At 41.7% G+C, this 20,183-nt stretch overlaps 1 protein-coding gene across 1 annotated transcript; it reads left to right on the top strand.

Annotated features, from left to right (window-relative positions):
• The first annotated feature begins 2,352 nt into the window (after nucleotides 1-2,352).
• Nucleotides 2,353-17,719, top strand: LOC140134976 (5-hydroxytryptamine receptor 3A-like). The gene is made up of 9 exons (XM_072155839.1): nucleotides 2,353-2,603; nucleotides 5,329-5,489; nucleotides 6,792-6,836; nucleotides 7,516-7,625; nucleotides 8,674-8,843; nucleotides 10,343-10,500; nucleotides 11,928-12,138; nucleotides 14,780-15,007; nucleotides 17,389-17,719. Exons 1-9 carry the CDS (start codon nucleotides 2,549-2,551, stop codon nucleotides 17,655-17,657), a joined length of 1,407 nt encoding a protein of 468 aa, XP_072011940.1. The 5' UTR covers nucleotides 2,353-2,548; the 3' UTR covers nucleotides 17,658-17,719.
• Nucleotides 17,720-20,183: the final 2,464 nt, after the last annotated feature.

The following is a 20,183-nucleotide window of genomic DNA, read 5'->3' as shown; positions in this document are numbered from 1 at the left end:
TATGCTTCCATTCTGAGATCCGAAATATGGATTTGAGCTTCCTTTTCTATAGAGTCTGCTAGAATTGAAAAGTCTATTAAGAGAATTGTGCAATTAACATAAAACGAGACAGAAAGGAAATTAACATTTCCACTTAGAAGCTGAAAATCCTTATAATGGACGCTTAGAAAGTAAAGTTTCTAGACCTTTCTTCTAATTTTCTACAAAGCATTAGCAGAAATGTGTTTTGTGGTCCTTTTGCACAAAAACAACTTCAGAGCATATAAAGTATTTATACATCTCATGGGATGGGATCTTCTTCGCTCACTTTTATAGTATTTTTCTGATTTTATTGAGATATATCAAATATCAAGTCAAGATTCTTGTCAACTATCTTAGGCTTTCTTTATACTGCCCATGTCTTCTGATCTCAAAACTAGTATAATCCAAACTGTTCCAGTACCAAGTGAAATATAAACCCCCTTATGTTTAGGTTTTAAAGGAAATCTATCCTCAAAATCCATCATGATAAACCAGGGACATTTACTCATAGATCCAGACACTGTGGGGCTCATTTACTAAGGGTTGCGCTGTTCACTTTCGTTGGACTTTGCACCTTTGCACGGCTTGGACAGATATTTAACAAAGGTTTGCGCTGGGATTGTGTCACACACAATCGTTTTTTGGCGCAGCTGCGCTGGCTTTCATGCCAAGTAAGCTGGGGGTCGTGCCGTTGGACGATCCGACTGATTCGGACTGAGCGCAGGATTCAACTTTCAAATTGTGTCTTAACACAATGCTGTTACATGCACCAGGAAGAAGATGGTGTTACTCTGTCGGACCTGAGCGGGGAAGTGACATATGTAGGATATCGGGCGCACAATCTTAGTGAATAGCGGCACAGTGTATTAATGTCGAACAATGCACTTTTGGGGAACTCCACGGATGGGGTAAATGAATGTGCCATTGTGACTGTGATAATCTTCTTTTATTTGTTATCCATGTCCTCCTTTCTTCTAAAATCAACTTTTAACATTTTGCTAATGAGCTTGAAGGGCTCTGAGGGTGTCCCTCTGTGCTTCGGCCCCACAGGCTGTTACACGGTGCAGGAGCATGCCTGCCCTTCCCTATGCTCTCTCTTAGCAATTCCCCTCGGGTGCATCAGACTCTCTTGGATTAAAGTACCCTAGAGTGTCTAAAAAAATATATATATACTGTATATACTCGAGTATAAGCCGACCTGAGTATAAGCCGAGACCCCTAATTTTGACACAAAAAAACTGTAAAAACCTATTGACTCGAGTATAAGCGGGTGGGAAATGCATTGGTCCAATATATATCCTGTCAGCCCGCTGGAGTATATAGCCTGCCAGTCCCCTGTAGTATATACCCTGCCAGCCCCCTCAAGTATATAGCCTGCCAGCCCCCTCGAGTATATAGCCTGCCAGCCCCCTGGAGTATATAGCCTGCCTTCCCCCTGGAGTATATAGCCAGCCTGCCTGCCCCCTCGAGTATATAGCCTGCCAGCCCCTCCCGGTCTGTCGCAGGCACCATGACGTCACGAAGACTGTGACAAAACCAGGACCCGATGTCGGAGTCGCGATGGATGCCGGGGAGCGTCAGAAGGTGAGTTAACCTTTTCCTTGACTCAAGTATAACTAGAAAAACTAGGCTTATACTCAAGTATATATGGTATATATATTTTCAAAAATTTTGAAAACCTAAAAGTTCAAATCACCCACCTTTCCCTAGAACTGATATGAAAGAAATAAAATCATAAGCATGTAAGGTATTGCCAGCGGTCATTTTTTGAAATATATAAAAACAAAATAACTTGTGTATAAATGTGATATATCTGTGATCGTACCAAGCCAAAAAATAAAGGAGAAATGCATCATTTGGAGTGTGCAGCGAAAATCCTAAAAACTGAGCCAACAAGAAAATGGTGCAAAAGTGTTTTTTTCACCTATTTTTACCGTATTTTCCCACTTCCCAGTACATGGAAATAATAGATATGATCACTAAGAAGTACACTCATTTACACAGAAAATAAGCCCTCACAGGTTATAAAAAAAAAGTTATAGATCTTTGAAGGTGGAGATTGAAAAATGGAAACTCAAAAATGAAAAAGGCTGCATCCTTTAAGGGTTAAAACTGGTCTAATATAATCCCATTTTATTATTCATGTGCCCAGTTCTCATGTCATGTCTCATGAATAGTAGAAACTTGACCACAAGTTTGCTAATTGTCTCGAGGCCATTACATAACACTTATCTAGTCATAAGTCAGGTCAAAATGTCAGACGGGATTGGAGAAGTCTTGAAAGTAGAGGGCGGGGTGAAGGAGCCCGAGTCGTTATAGCCGTTACCTCTGAGCTCAGGACACACTGTCTTCTCCGACAGCCATGATGCCATTCCCAGTATTATAGATGAATATTTCACCCATTACATTTATATGGCTGATGGATTGAGCACAACATTTATACAAATTAGCTGATAATTGCAGTGGATGTAATTAAGACAAAGATAAAATTAGGGATTTTACTAAATTTATCTTCATCAGAACCACAATGGCTGTAAACCGGATCCTGACCGGCATCCTCTTCCTGATGTGTCTCTGTTCTGGTAAGTACATTGTAGATTTCTCATTATAGATGGGTTGGGAGAGATTAACCCAATTTTTGGATTTATTGACCAATCAGATTCAAGATTCAGGGGTTGTTTTTTCAATCAAAGGATCAATTACTTCTACTGCCCTTTACCCTTGTAGTCTTGATAAATTTCCATTTGATAAATGGGATCTTACTTTAATATCACATAAATTACATAAATATTGTTATTACCAGCAAGGTAGCTTCTGCCGGGCACCTGGCTTCTGTCTTCAAATTTTTGGCACGTGATCACTGTAGCCAATCAGTAACTGGTTGCAGCGGTCACGTCACTGCTTCTTAGTCGAGACAGGTAACTCCACTAAAGTGCCAGATTGATGGGTAACATATAAGGTAAGTAAACTTTATTATATTATTTACAGTAAAGTTGTTTTGGGCTATTAACCACTTAATGACTTGGCCCTTTTCCGTTTCTATGTGTCCATCTTTTCTTCCCCATCTTAAAAAATCCATACATTTTTTTTTCCAACAGAAAAACATTTTTTTTTCCAACAGAGCTGTGCGAGGGCTTCATTTCTGTGTAATATATTGCACTTTCCAGTGACAATATTTAATATTACAAGCTGTGTACTTGGAAACAGCAAAAAATCCCAAATGTGGTGAAATTGAACCCCCCAAAAAAATGCTTGTATTCACGCCTTTCATTTTTTGTTTCAAATTTCATTTCACTATGTTCTGATGCCAATAACTTTTTCATACTGCAGTGTATAGGCCTGTGTACGGTGCCATTTTTTGTTGCTATTTTGTTTACTTTTCAACCTTTTGAGCACTTTTTGCTAAATTTTTTGAATATTTGGGTGCAATTTTCTGTTAGGTGGTTCACCCCCGGGAACAGACAATTTTATGTTATGACAGATAAGGACTTTTGGGACGCAGCGATACCTGACATGTTGATGAGGTTTTTGTTTGTTTACTTTTATATCAATTCTATCGAAAGGGGGTGATTTAAACTTATGAGTTTTTACTTTTTTTTAACTTGAAATTTTTTTTTTTTTACTATTTTGTATACCATTAAGGGTAGTAGAGATCATAGCAACCAATCACTGTGTCTCCGATAATCAACAAACATGGACAACAGACAAATGGCACAAAGGCAAATGGTGTGCAAATGGCGGGATTTAATGCCTCCAGAAGCTTTGCCAGGGTCATTTAAATGTTTAACATCTGTGTACAGTGCTAGCACTAATTGCGGGTTTTACCTGTGGGTGTTTGCTGCAATATGCAGCAAACACCCAGCCTGTAGGGAGAGGGCTCAGCCGGTTAGTCCCCTCCTTATCCGTTTTCCCAACGTTGTGCCAATATAAGATAATAAGTTAATAAAATAATTAAAACTTTGACAAACTCTTTACATTTCTTAGATTTTACCCTTGACAGCAATTGTACACTTTGAGAATGTTTGAAGGGGCTGTCCAGTTTCAGCTAATAAATGAGATGAAAAGTTATACAATATCCTTTCTGTATCAATTCCTCACCGTTTTTTTTAGATCTATTATTGTCATTATAAAGGAAGCTTCATTGTTTACTTCCAGTTCATAGAAATCTGTCCCTGATCATATGATGTCCCACAGGTGCACAGCTCTTTAAATCACAAAGAGTAATCAGAGCCGTGTGATATAACGAGCCGTGCACCTGTGTAACATCACATGACTGGGGATATAACCAACTGTGCACCTGTGTGACATCACATGACCAACGAGATAACAAGCTGTGCAACTGCGTGACATCACATGACCAGGGATATAACTAGCTGTGCATATGGGTGATATCACATGACCAGGGATATAACTAGCTGTGCACCTGTGTGACATCACATGACCAGGGATATAACGCGCCATGCATCTGTGTGACATCACATGACCAGGGATATAATGAGATATGCACCTGTGTGACATCACATGACCAAGTAGATAACAAGCTGTGCACCTGTGTGACATCACATGACCAGGGATATAATGAACAGCACACCTGTGTGACATTACATGACCAGGGAGATAACAAGCTGTGCACCTGTGTGACATCACATGGCTAGGGATATAATGAACAGCACACGTGTGTGACATCACATGACCAAGGAGATAACAAGCTGTGCACCTGTGTGACATCACATGACCAAGGAGATAACAAGCTGTGCACCTGTGTGACATCACATGACCAAGGAGATAACAAGCTGTGCACCTGTGTGACATCACATGACCAAGGAGATAACAAGCTGTGCACCTGTGTGACATCAGATGAGACTGGTGTTTATCCACAGGACTTAAACAATGAAACTTCCCTTTGAATGACAGCGAGCAGAGATCTAGAAAACCATGAGAAATTGATACAGAAAGTATATTAGGTATATTATAGTATTAAAGTAAACAATAACATTTACCTGCTAAAACTGGACAACCCCTCTAAGGTTTGAACATTATTGGAGAGAGTAAACTGGAGTATTTCACTGCATATAGCTATTTCTTCTCTGAAACAGCGCCACTCTTTCCTACGGGACGCATCCAGTACTGCAGCATATTCGAATTCGAGGGAATAGAACTGGGTCACGTTATTAGACATTTTTTACAGATCTTGAATAACAAATTTAAGGAAACATTAACCCTAGAAATGAATGCTAAATATAACAAATTCTATAAGACTAGGTAGAGGTATAATGTGCTACCTCTGTCACTGTTGGCTGATTTTAGGAACCCTAGAAACATCAAACTCTAAGCAGGAGAACTCCACTGAAGTGCTTCTGTATCAGTCCCTCATGGATGGGTACGAAAGCAAAGTGAGGCCTGTCCAGGACTGGAAGAAGGTCACCAACGTCTACATAGACATCACCATTTACGCCATTCTCTCTGTGGTAAGTGTACTGGATTACAGCTAATATTCCAGTCTCGCATGTAATCTATGGGGTTCAAGTTATTAAAAAGCTGGTAATAAGGCCCCTGGGCGAAAAAAATGGTGGGGACCCTCCATTAATTCTCTGTAAAATGAATGCCCCCAAACTGATGCTGAATACGTAATACATGAAAAATCTGTATTTCTTTAGCACCATCAAATCACAGTTTATTGAGAAACACTTAATTTCCACCTTAACTGCTGCAAAATCTCATATATATATACCTCAGCTGCTGCAGAACCTCATACTACATACCTCAGCTGCTCCAGAACAGCATAACACACACCTCAGCTGCTGAAGAACATCGTAATATATCACTCAGCTTCTGCAGAGCCTCATAGTGAACACCTGATCTGCTGCATAACATCATAATACTTACCTTAGGAGCTGCAAAACCTCACAGTAAACACCTCAGCTGCTGCAGAACCTCATAATACACGCACCAGTAACCCCATGACCGCATTTAATATACACCTCAGCTTCAACAGAACATCATAACACACACTACAGCTGCCGCAGAACATCAGAACACATACCTCAGCTGCTGCATAACCTCATAATACAAACCTAATCTGCTGCAGAACCCAATAAAACACATCTTAGCTGCTGCAGAACATCAGAATACACACCATAACTACTTCAGAACATCAGAATACCCACCTTCACTGCTGCAGAACATCACAAAACATACCTCAGCTGCTGCAGAACATCATAATGCTCACCTCAGCTCTTATAGAGCATCACAATGCACACCTCAACTGCTGCAGAACAACATAATACACTCCTCAGCTGTTGCAGAACATGATATTGCACACCTCAGCTGCTGAAAACATATTACACATCCAAGCTGCAGTAGAACTTCATAATACATACTTATGCTGCTGCAGAATATCATAATAATCCCCTCAACTGCTGCAGAACATTATAATACAGTTGCCACATATCCACAGATCCACCCCTCATCTGTGAGGCTCAAACCCTCTGTTCATAAAGCTAGGGTGATCAGGAAAAAGGATTGACAAGGGAGTATATAACATACTGCACTGCATAGCACTTGGGGCACCAATATTGATAATAATGCAGCAGAGGTGAAAGCAGGCAGGATGGTGAGGTCCTCCTCCCCCTACTTAGTGGTGGGGGCCCGGGGGCTTACACCCTGGGTGCCCTCCCTTAAATACAGCCCTCTTGCCATGTAACAGTGAACACCATCAATATTTTCAGATGTATCCACATATTTTAATATTTGATATGTTTAATCCATAGGATGAGAAGAATCAGCTGCTGGCCACACACTTCCTATATAATCGGGTAAGAACATTTTTATAACCTTTTATTGAAGGTTTCGTCAATTTTGCATTGTAGAGGATGAACTAATAAGCATCGAAGAAGATTCCAAGGTGGTGGGTGCCATTTCTTCCCTTCTTCCTATGCCAGTGTAGAGGATCTAACAGCCCTCGTAATATTCCTGCTTTAGTAAATACTTGCATTTCTCATTATGTAGCATTTCTTATAACTTTAACACAATTACATGCAAGAAGCAAAATGAGTGTTGCCAATTAGGGTTGAGAACAATCTGAGATAATAATACCAACCTGTGCAGGGACACACCCACAACTAGTAACTCCGCCCCCCCCCCCCCAAATTGTGGGATGAAAAACAAAGGAGCAGAACAACAGGGAAATCTAAGATATTACAGAATTACTATATTATTATATCTATAGTAATATATATATTATTATATATCTACTATATATAGCTACTATATTATTATATCTATAGTAATATAATGGCATGTCCACATATAATGCAGGGGCGGAGCTTAATAAAGGGACATAAAAAAGTTTTATAAAATAGCCAATCTCTTTAAGACTTACATTTATTATGTGCTTTATGATAACTGTGGCTTTGTGCATTGGCTATTGTAGTATATTGTATTATATTATATGTTACTGCTTTTCTATATACATTTATTTTTTGTTCTTTTAAGTACTGGAGAGATGAATTTCTGCAGTGGGATCCATTGGACTTTGACAATATGACTATTATTTCCATACCTTCGGAGAAAATATGGGTCCCCGACATAATGATCAGTGAATTGTGAGTATAGTTTTAACACCTTTTCAAAAAAAAATTATAGAAATATGTAAATTTTTCCATTTCTGGTCACTGAATCATCAACTTGCTCAGTTACATCTTCTATAAGTGTTTAATAAATAGTAATGTATACGCTCAGCAGAGGCCATGAGAGGGATGCAATATGTTGCATCCGTCCACCATTGCCTCCACTGAGCGTATACATTGCTTGGCAGGAGGAAGTATGATAGAAAGGCGCAGCTTCCTGGGCTTTCCCTCTTCTGTTTTCTACAGAATAAGACATAAACTGTGCAGACAGAGGCAAAAAGGATACATCCATATGCCAGTATATGTCTAAGGATAGGTCTGTCATATACATTGGGAGTGTTCCTGGTGTATGTGCTGAGCCTATCAAATAAACGTGTTGTTAACCTAGCCTAAATATGAATAATTTAGAGAAATTTACCATAAGTATGAAACCTACAAAATAATATCCAACATGGAGATTCACCAAACTTTGAATTATGATGTTAGTCACTGGGGCACATATATCTTAAAGGAAATCTACCATCAGAGTCCATCATGATAAACAATTGACACATACTCATAGACCCAGGCACCGTGACTGTGGTAATCTTCTTATATGGCCTCCTTTCTTGTAAAATCAACTTTTATAATTATGCTAATGAGCCAGAAAGGCTCTGGGGGGGAGTTAACAGAGACCCTCCCTGCTGCAGCTTCACAGGCTTTTACACTGTGCAGGAGCACTTTCCCCCACTGGGTTAGATTACAGCAGGCAGAGATAGAGACGCGGATGAAAGTAGGGAAGTACAAGTAGCAAAGGGCGGGTTTGGATTTCCGCCAAAAAGGTTGCAACTTTCTCATCTGAAATTGAGTAATACAATAAAATAAAGTTGCCAAATTTGCTACGAAGAGTTGTAAATAAAGAAGAATAAGTAGATACATGTGCCCCACTGTGTCCTTACAGGAGCAGATCTATGTAGTGACCTGACCAGCATCCAGCATTCAGATCCTTGTTGTGAACTCCATGTTATTTGGTTTCTTCCAACAGTGTGGATTCAGGAAAACCCCTCGGACACAGTTTTGTTTACATTAAAAACACAGGACTGGTAAAATATCAGAAAACCAACAGAGTATCAACCATGTGCATGTTCCACACCTACTTCTTTCCCTTCGACAGCCACAACTGTACATTGAGCTTTCGCAGCCAGCAGCACTCAAGTAAGTTACACAATTTACCTGAAATATATAGGTATATCAAAATCCATTTATGTACAGGGGTTATGTGAAAGGAGTTAGAAAGGGGGGTACCATGAGACCCAAATTGGTCAATGAATGGAAAACCATTTATAGTGACTTTCTAGTTTGCATAAAATCAATACAACTGAATATCAAAACATGAAGATAACAGCCTCGAAGGGCAACAGGGCAGTTCTTAGTATTATTTACTTTAATGCATGGAAACACTTAATTAAGAAGTATAAATGAGTGTTTCTTACCACTTACTTAGAGATACACACTGAAGAATCTGACTGCTTTTCTGATGGAAAATAGCCATAAAATACATAATATAACAATTATATGACATCACTGTGTAGAGATGGCAATATGATGAAGGCACCTCCTACAGGATGCTGCTCTCCACTAGTCACTATTGGTTTAAAGAGATTGCGAAACTAATTTTTATTCCTTTCCTGTTGGATCCTAAATGTATGACCATTGGGGGTGGGGTCTTAACAGTTTAAAGGGGTTTTTCCATGAACTGAAGTTAGACTCTATCCACGGGATAAGGCCTAACCTGCTGATCAATGGGGGTATCAGAGCTGAGACCCCCACTGATCAGCAAGTTAGGCCCTATTCTGTGGAGAGGGCCTAACTTCAGTTCGTGGGAAAACCCCATTAAATCCCAATGATCAGCAGATCAGCAACTCCTCCTTGGGCTTCTTGGTTTGTGCAATCGTATAAGCCGATCCTGAAGTCTCATAAAAGTCAATGGGGGTGATTTACCAAGGGCCCGAATTGTGTTTTTCCAGCGGGTTATCCGGAAATTTCCGATTCGCGCCAATTTCCCCTGAATTGCCCCAGGATTTTGGCGCACGCGATCGGATTGTGGCACATCGGCCCCGGCATGCACGTGACGGAAATCAGGGGGCATGGCCGTAAGAAAACCCGGCGGATTCGGAAAAAAGCTGCATTTAAAAAAAAAAAGTGTTGTTTGACACGCGCTTACCTGCACCCACGACGGTGAACTTCAGTGCACTCCGACGAACTTCAGCGCAGCAGCGCCACCTGGTGGACATCGGGAGAACTACCTTAGTGAATCGCCGGAAGACCAGAATCCACCGCAGAGAACGTGCCGCTGGATCGCGAATGGACCGGGTAAGTAAATCTGCCCCAATGTAGCACAAGACACAGTTCATAGGCTAAAACTTTCCTGAAAGTCTGGGAGCAGAAGGGCCCGCTCTCCCTAGGCCATGTCTGGGATACACCTTGTATTGGCAGAAATTCCACTGCAATGAAGTCCTATCAAACTTCCTGAAGCCCTTTCTGGCATAGCCTAACACTTGGTCCTGGTTCAGGCAGAATTTCTGCCAAGATTTTTTGAGAAATTCGTATTTCTCTGTTCATGATAGTTGGGGAGATTGTAACAGATTTTATATTGAGTCCCATTTGCTTTAGGTTATCCCTCACTGTTAATATAAAATCTCTTTGGTTACCAGTTGAACATATCAATATGTCCTTATGGAGTTCAGCCAACAATTTAAAGAAGGATTTGCTTAAGTTTTACAATCAAGGAGAATGGGAACTTGTCCAGGTACATACCAGCTACCGACTAGAGACTGATGAAGATCAAGATTACGCAGTATTAATGTTCCATGTGAGTCACAGCATTTTATAAACAATCCTAATGTTTATAAGGAAAGATTCTTCTTTAAAAGAGACCTTTTTTTTGTATTACAGTATTTGCCTGCAACAGAGATCCTAGTTACTTACTCTCATATGTTGAAAGACTAGGGGGCTGCTGGGTCTTGGTCCCTGCTGGAGCTGTGTTGCAGCGGTGGTGGACGCCATGTGGTGTTGCACCTTATTAGTGTAGGCACCCACCAAAACGATGTCACCGTGAAGTGGTTAGGGGCTTTGATCAAAATTTAACTAAGAAACCTCTAGTTCACTCTGTAAATGTAGCCTAGTGGCAATAAATCATTGTATGTGTGGATGTGTGGATGTGGATAATGTGTGGATGTGCGGTCCAGTTCCATTTTTCTCTCCAAATGTTGGTTGCAACTTTTATGAATTCCTTATTGTGCCACCATAGAAAAAATATACAAAAAATGACAAGTATTTGTAAAAAATAAGAGAAAGTGCTTAGTGGAGGAGGTAAAAGGTTCAAAAAATAGATAAGCCAGCTCACCGTCTCTTAGGCCCTGTATCATTGGTGAAAGTTCCTCTGTACATAATGCTACACAGAGGGCCACCCTCATCCAAATCCCTATCTAAAACCCATCTTCTGTAACAACCGGCAGAGATACGGCCATGCGCTCTGCCGGCAGGCGCATACTATGACGCGGCCGCTGCTGACGACATAGTATGCGCCGTCCTGAAGATAACATGGCCGCGTCTATGCCGGCTGTTACCGAAGACAAAAGAGGAGCTGCGGGGAAGACGGAAGAGGAGCCGTGCTGACATCAGGGAGCCGCGCTGAGCATCGGGGCCGCCGGAGGGTGAGTATATAAATTTTTTTTTTTTAATTGTCTCGTGTATAAGCTGAGGTGAGGTTTTTCAGCACATTTTTTGTGCTGAAAAACTCTGCTTATACAAGAGTATATACGGTAGATTTCCTAGAAATAATGTTATACTATGTAAGCTCCAGTGCACACAAATGTTGTAAGACTATTGCCCAGACTGCAAACTACAGTACTGCTGCTATTGCCTCTCCAGTTTCAGTTCAGTCGGTCTCTTCTATGATTATCGATGTGGGAATGGATCTCACATGCTGATGACCAGGGTCGGCTCCAGGTTTCAGTAGGCCCCTGGGCTCCTATGAATTCATTAGATACAGTACCCTCACCCCACGGATTCCTTATGTACAGCATTATGTGGGCCCCCCCAGGAGCTCTGGGCCCCAGCACTTGCCCAGGTACTCTCAGTGCAGATGCCGGCCCTGCTGATGACGCACTGGTCCATGGTTTGCAGCCCCAAGAAATCACACATTTGTGTACATGAGGACTAATAATGTAAAAATGTTGCAATCACATATTTATCAAACAATATTTATTATATATTTTGTGTCATTGTTTTACACAGATCATTTTTAAAAGGCATCCACTCTACTATGTTGTGAACTTGATAATTCCCAGTGTATTTCTCATGATTTTGGACATTATTGGATTTTACCTCCCTATTGAGAGCGGGGAAAGGATTACATTCAAGATCACTCTTCTACTGGGTTATTCAGTCTTCCTCATTATAGTTACAGAAACATTACCGGCGTCTGCTCACACTACTCCTATAATAGGTAAGTAGGAATATATACAAAATAGACAATACAGTAAAAAGGCAATTCAGTATTGAACGTCTCTTATATAGTTGCATAGTTTATACGGTTGAAAAAGGACAAATGTTTATCAAGTTCAACAAAGGATTAAAAGGGAAAGTATTAGATGAGGAAGGAATATAAGGGAACATAATTCCATATTATAACATAGTCATCAAAGTTATTGTGATGTAAAAAGGCATCTATACCCTTTTTGAAGCTGTCTGCTGTCCCTGCTGTGACCAGCTCCTGAGCTCGGCTATTCTGCAGATTCACAGTTTTTACAGTAAAGAAGCTTTGTCTCCTCTAGTGATTAAACCTTGTTTTATCCAGACGGAGACAGTGCCCCTTTGTCTTTTAATGTGATTTAACCTGTAACAACTTTCCACCATATTGTTTGTATGGACCATTCATGTATTTATATAAATGAATCATGTCCCCTCGTAGTTGTTTCTTTTCAATATTAAATAAATCTAGTTGTTTTAATTTTTCCTCATAACTGAGACCCTTCATACCCCTAGTGATTTTTGTGGTTCTTCATTGAACCCTCTCCAGCACCAGGGCCTCCTTTTTATGGACTGGTGCCCAGAACTGAACAGCATATTCCAGCACCACAGCTCTAGTCAGTGCTGGCTTCTGATATGACAACTTATTAAAAGAATGTGACTGCTGCAGACCACCGTTAGGGCCAGTGATCCAGAGCTGCAGTGATGGAACAGAGGGGCTAAACAAGGTAAGTATATGATAAAGTAATGAACCAGATATATTATTGTGTCTGCGACAGTGTTTTTTCAAAGTAAGTACCAAAAATGCTTTTCATTACCATGTACAAATACACCAAGAAGAGAGAAGTTTCTACCATCACCATAGATAGGGGGCATTCTCTACACCAAGTGGAAAGGGGGTTCGATCATCACCATAAACAGGGGGCATCCTCTATGCCTAGAGGAGAGGCAGCTCTAACATCACCATAGACAGGGGGCATCCTCTACACCTAGAGGAGAGGAGGCTATACCAACACCATAGACAGGGGGCATCCTCTACACCTAGAGGAGAGGAGGCTATACCAACACCATAGAAAGGGCTTATCCTGTACACCTAGAGAAGAGTCTGTTCTACCATCACCATAGACAGGGGGCATCCTCTACACCTAGAGGAGAGGAGGTTCTACCATCACCATAGACAGGTGGCATCCTCTACACCTAGAGGAGAGGAGGTTATACCATCACCAGAGACAGGGAGCATCCTCTACACCTAGAGGGGAGGCGGTTCTACATCACCATAGACAGGGAGCATCCTCTACACCTAGAGGAGAGGAGGCTATACCAACACCATAGACAGGGCATAGTCTACACCTAGAGAAGAGTCTGTTCTACCATCACAATAGACAGGGAGCATCCTCTACACCTAGAGGAGAGGTGGTTCTACCATCACCATAGACAGGGGGCATCCTCTACACCTAGAGGAGAGGTGGTTCTACATCACCATAGACAGGGGGCATCCTCTACACCTAGAGGGGAGGCGGTTCTACATCACCATAGACAGGGGGCATCCTCTACACCTAAAGGAGAGGAGGTTCTACCATCACCATAGACAGGGGACTTCCTCTACACCTAGAGGAGAGGAGGTTCTACAATAACCATAGACAGGGAGCATCCTCTACACCTATAGGAGAGGCGGTTTTACCATCCCCATAGAGAGTGGGTATCCTCCACGTCTAGAGGAGAGGTAGTTCCACCATCACCATAGACAGGGGGCATCCTCTACACCTAGAGGAGAGGTGGTTCCACCATCACCATAGACAGGGGGCATCCTCTACACCTAGAGGAGAGGCTGACCTACCATCCCCAAAGAGAGGGGGCATCCTCTACGTCTAGATGAGAGGTGGTTCCGCCATCACCCTAGACAAAGTTTCTTTACTGTAAGAGCAGTGAGACTATGGACCTCTCTGCCGCAGGAGGTTGTTATGGCGGACTCTATGTACATGTTCAAGAGAGGCCTGGATGCCTTTCTGGAGAGAAAAAATATCACGGGTTATAGGGTAAAAACATTTGTTTAATTCTGAAAGGTTGAACTTGATGGACTTTCCCCAGCCTTATATTTATATACTATGAAAAAGTGTCTTTTGTGCTTGCATGTGTATTTATTAAATGTTTGCGCCAAAATTGTGTTGGAGTTGCACTTTGTGCAACACTTTAAAAAACTGTGCACTTAAAGGGCGTGGTAGTGCTTCGTAGGAGTTTGCAACACATATATGTTTAAAATCCGACATTTTTGTGCACAGTATAAAAGTGCACCAAAAATTTTAAAAAACCTTCACAAATTGTGCCATTTGTGCCGTATAATTGAACATCATGCACCACTGTCGGATCATCTGCCACACATTGCACATTAGTGAGGCAAACTGTACGAAGACAATAGCACCAGTTTTCATATATTTCAGCTATTTTTTTTAATTTTATAGTCTCCCCTACTAATGGCTAAACTTTTCTTATCAAGGAATAATATTTTATATCTTTTTGCATGAGCTCAACACTTTGAGTCCAAATCGCCATTGTACCGAATGCATCATACATGTATCTGATTAGTTATTAGTTCTATTCTTTCTCTATCTCCCCTCCAGATTCCTATTTCCTAGTCTGCTTGGCCTTACTCGTCATCAGCCTGACTGAAAGTATATTCATAGTCCGAATAGTCAGTAAGAAGAATATCCATACTAAGGTTCCTACGTGGATAAAGAAGCTGGTCCTAGGAAAGTTAAGCGTCATTGTGTGCATGAAGGACAAAAACTGGTCCAATAAAACAAATACGTTTTCAGAGACCCTACAAGAGATGGAGGACGCTAGTAATGGTGAGTCACTGTGCATTGCGTGTGATGTCGAGTGAATGCCGCAGGAAAAGGTTACATAAGACAATTATCCGTAATTATATGGGGTACAATTTTATAGGAACTATCACACTACGCAATTGGTAGAATTTTGTGTGCTTTTTGTGGGTCACAAATAGGGATCACTAAACTTCTGGAAAGTAAATACTGTGTGAAATACTGTGATCACTGGTGGTCTAAGCAACAGGATTCTTACTTATCAGAAGAAGAGGGTTGCATGTATTGCAGAATAGAAGAAAAAGCAGCAGGACTTCCATTATTCACCAAACATGTGCAACATATATGTATACAGGCGGTCCCCTACTTAAGGACACCTGACTTACAGACGACCCCTAGTTAAAGACGGACCCCTCTGCTCACTGTGACCTCTGGTGAAGCTCTCTGGATGCTTTACTATAGTCCCAGGCTGAACTGATCAGCTGTAAGGTGTCTGTAATGAAACTTTATTGATAATCCTTGGTCCCATTACAGCAAAAAATTTTGAAACTACAATTGTCAACGAGGCAAAGCATTTTTTTGTCTGGATCTACAACTATAAAATATACAGTTTCGACTTACATACAAATTCAACCTAAGAACAAACCTTTGGAAACTATCTTGTATGTAACCGGGTGGCCGCCCGTATATTATATTGTTTGTTGTTGCAAATTGTTTTTTTGGGTTCCATATCTTGATCACGTGAATGTGCTGCAGCTCAGTGATAGCCCTATGATAGAGGAGTACAGAGCTGGATTAAGGGAGGTGGAGGCCCCTGGGTGCAAAATCTGCTGGGGGCCCCAACTGAATGTCACCCAGACACACATGGCACACATTACTAATCTAAATTAACATTAATATTCTAAACTTTCTCCTCCTTACATGTCAGCCTAGCTGCTGGCCTAGCTGGCACAGTGGCAGTAGTACTGACTACTAGTCCTAGTTGCCACACCAGTCCCACACGCCCCTAGAGCCCTTCCTATAATACAACCCTGGAGGAGTATATTGATCAACCAATAAATAGTTTTTTTAGAGTACAAATTTCTTATGACTGGGGAACTGCCTCTGTAAAGATCCATGTACCGTCCATCAATGAATAGTGGTGGTGGGACACGTCTAGTGGAAGATGAGGACAACTAATAGGGGTGGTGGGGAGGAACGAGAGCCGCACCTCTTTACCGCATGTTACTGTGCTGGCACACACTATGATATGCCATAGACTGTAGTTAACAGGGACATAGGATTGTATAATTTGTGCGCCAACAAAGTGACATCCGCCTGTAGAGAGTTGTTTGTTCCGGTGACTTTGGCCTGCATTAGCTGTGTGTGCTAAGAGAAGGACCAGACAGTAGGTGTTCTCCTCATGGAGAGTTTGCCAATTAAGGCCACCTTAAAGGGAACCTACCACCACAAATCTACCTATAAAGGTATATCGGGTGGTAGGTGGATCAATGGGATGTGAGAATAGCCCTTTTAAGGGCTAATCCTCACGTCCCCGCACTTTTTTAGTAACTTTTATCAAACTTTTATGCTAATTTTATTATGCGGCTACTGGGGCGTGGAGTAGCCGCATCTGAGGTTACACGAGGTGGCTACTCCACGCCCCGGTAGCCTCTTTTTTCCTCCTACTCACCATCTTCGCGCCTGCGCGGTCACTGCTCCGAAGCCGGGGCTGCACAGGCGCGGGCTTAGTGTTCTGCACATGCGCAGACTGCAGGATCGTCGGACGAGGGCGCGCAGCTACGAGCAGCTGCGCGCCGAAGATGGTGAGTAGGAGGAGAAAAGAGGCTACCGGGGCGTGGAGTAGCCGCCTCGTGTAACCTCAGATGCGGCTACTCCACGCCCCAGTAGCCGCATAATAAAATTAGCATAAAAGTTTGATAAAAGTTACTAAAAAAGTGCGGGGACGTGAGGATTAGCCCTTAAAAGAGCTATCCTCACGCCCCATTGATCCACCTACCACCCGATCTACCTTTATAGGTAGATTTATGGTGGTAGGTTCCCTTTAAAGGCGTATGGAGACTTAAAGTAATAGATGCTCCACTAGGGAATTCTGGGAAGAATGCAAATAAGTTTTCCAAGGTGTTAAATGGAAAACAATGCCTCCTTTTACTAAGAGAAGGACATAAAACTGTTAACTTCACAACATTTATTGTAAATTTTATACAATGCTGGTTGCTTTCATTATACTACAGAGCTAATACTACTGAGGGATCTGTACATAGTCACATATTCATGAAGATGGACACATTTTTATTAAAAAGTGCTATGTATGAAATTAACCCCACTTCTGTCTTTTGATTTCATGTCCATTGCGATTCCTCCTTGGCTTGTGCAGAGTTTGATAATTTGACATTTTCTTCTCACAGATAACCTGGACAGATATACTGAGAATGCTGACCTGTCCATACACACATCTCCGGACCATAAAGAACGGGCAGAGATACTGCAGAGCATCTTCAATGAAATAACAACCATCCGTCAACATATACAGGACCAACATAATCATAGAGTTACCAAGGAATGGCTGCTGATTGGATATGTTCTTGATAAATTTCTTTTCTGGTTGTATCTGATAACTGTCCTGGCTTATACTATTACTATGACAATATGTTGGTCATATCACCTAACCCTATAACATGAGGTGCAGACCCATATTCTACTAGTGTGTTATATCAGTTATCAGGTAATACTGACAAAGTATCCTGTCCCATGGATCGAAATAAAATATATATAAAAATATTCTGCATCACAGTCTGATAAATACAGCCGTTTAATCAGGATGGTAGATACTAGAAGAATTTTTTAAAAGTGCACCCAAATCATGCTGCTTTATAAAAAGAAATAATAAATACTCATCTCAAAATGATATACAATACTTCTCGTTGTGTCCTTGTTCCATCAACTACCACATACAATACTTTTCATTCTGTCCTTGTCCCAGGAGCTTACAGTACTAGTTGTTACCTCTGTGTCCATCCACATAATTCTTCTTGTGCTGCAGCATAACATCTAGACAGCTGTGTGTGGTTACAGAGATAGGCAGTAATGTTGTGATATATATATATATATATATATATATATATATATATATGATGATATATGGTGTTAATTCTTCTTGCCTACTTGTCCCACACACTCCCTACCTCCATGTCCAAGCTACACCCACATTCTTCTCCCAGTTTCTGTGCCCCACCTACATTTTTATACCTCTCCCTGCATCTGTGCCCCACCTACACTCACATACTTCTCCCTGTATCTGTGCCCCACCTACGCCCGCATACTTCTCCCTGCATTTGTGCCCCACCTACACCCACATACTCCACCCTGCCTCTGTGCCCCACCTACACCCATATACTTCTCCCTGCATCTGTGCCCCACCTAGACCCACATACTTCTCCCTGCATCTGTGCCCCACCTAAACCCGCACACTTCTCCCTGCATCTGTGTCCCACCTACACCCGTATACTTCTCCCTGCTTCTGTGCCCCACCTACATTTTTATACCTGTCCCTGCATCTGTGCCCCACCTACACCCGCACACTTCTCCCTGCATCAGTGCCCCACCTAACCCCATATACTTCTCTCTGTTTCTGTGCCCCACCTACATTCATATACTTCTCCCTGCCTCTGTGCCCCACCTACACCCACATACTTCTCCCTGCATCTGTGCCCCACCTACAACCACATACTTCTCCCTGCCTCTGTGCCCAACCTACACCCACATGCTTCTCTCTGCCTCTGTGCCCCACCTACACCCGCATACTTCTCCCTGCATCTGTGCCCCACCTACACCCACATACTTCTCCCTCTGTGCCCCACCTACACCCGCAAACTTCTTCCCGCCTCTGTGCCCCACCTACATTCACATACTTCTCACCGTATCTGTGCTCCACCTAAATCTACATACTTCTTGCAGCCTCAGTTCCCCACCTACACCCACATACTTCTCCCTGCATCTGTGCCCCACTTACATCCACATACTTCTCCCTGCCTCTTTGCCCCATCTACTTCCACCAACTTAATCCCATGCTGACAGTGTGAGAAGATAAGAGAGATAGCTATAAATATACATATGCCAAAAAATTTAGATCATTTAAACCCCTTACTTTACAATGTTACTCAGTTTTATTGCTGTTTTAGCTCCTATCACTCTCTAAGCTGCTCAGTGTAAAATCCCAGAGTGTGGGCGGGGCCTCTCTAAGCAGAAAAATTATGACCCATCTAGTTTTGTGGTGTGACAATGTGGTTACAATATCAGGGTATATAATGTATATGCACTATAAGGTGTATATGCACTTTCATCTGGCTTCCGACACTGTACTAACACACTGATACATGAAGAGAGATAAGACAGATCAGAGATGATGAGATGCCTATTACACAGAGGCTGATGGACTTTTACAGTGTCACACTGTGAGCTTTGTTACATCTCATAGATATGTGCCTGCCTCCCCCTTCCCCCGGATCAGTTATCTCCTTGTACTTTGCACTTCTCTCTCTGCTCACGTTCTCCTGGCAGGAGGTGATCAGCCTCCAGAAATCTCAGCTCCACAATCTCACACAGAAATCCAAGATGGCGGCCACCCAACCCAAAGTGAGAAGTTACAGGCTCATGACTAGGGGCAACTGAAATTGTGTACATCAGGACTGATAGAGACATTTCTGTGAAATGCTGCATTTTTGTTAATAGCAGTGAATTAGAGAATGTGTTATTTTGTTATCCTGAGTACATATAAGAAACTTGACTTTGTGGGAATACCCCCATAATGAATTCTTCCTTGTTTGTGCCTGCTTAGCTTACCAGAAGTTCTTCTATGGGAATACTGGAAGTTTGAGGTAATCTTATAAAAAAAATGCATGTTATTTGATGTGTAAATGAAACTCCAGAGCTCTTTCTAGCCTTACTGCATATTAAAGTGGATTAAACCACAAAAGGAAACTGGAATGTTTGAGTTTTTAAAAAAAAAAATTTGTATCAACTGTCAACTGGACAATCGATTATTGCAATATGAGAAAATAAGTTAAAAACTCTGTGAAATTACTCCCATAAGCCATCCCAAATTGGGGTATGACCGTTGTTGACCCCTCCCAACAGGTCAGCGATTTTTTTTTAATTTATATAGCAACAACATATTCACACACATACAAAGAATATTATCATC

Source organism: Engystomops pustulosus, chromosome 6 (assembly GCF_040894005.1).
Source record: "Engystomops pustulosus chromosome 6, aEngPut4.maternal, whole genome shotgun sequence".
NCBI lineage: Eukaryota > Metazoa > Chordata > Amphibia > Anura > Leptodactylidae > Engystomops > Engystomops pustulosus.
Note: the sequence above shows the minus strand (reverse complement) of the source record. Positions and strands in the feature narration are given on the sequence as shown.

Coding starts and splice junctions, on each gene's coding strand:
- LOC140134976 (XM_072155839.1), top strand. CDS start 2,549: ATGGCTGTAAACCGGATCCTGACCGGCATCCTCTTCCTGATGTGTCTC. Junction 2,604..5,328: donor CCTGATGTGTCTCTGTTCTG/GTAAGTACATTG, acceptor GGCTGATTTTAG/GAACCCTAGAAACATCAAAC. Junction 10,501..11,927: donor ACGCAGTATTAATGTTCCAT/GTGAGTCACAGC, acceptor TGTTTTACACAG/ATCATTTTTAAAAGGCATCC.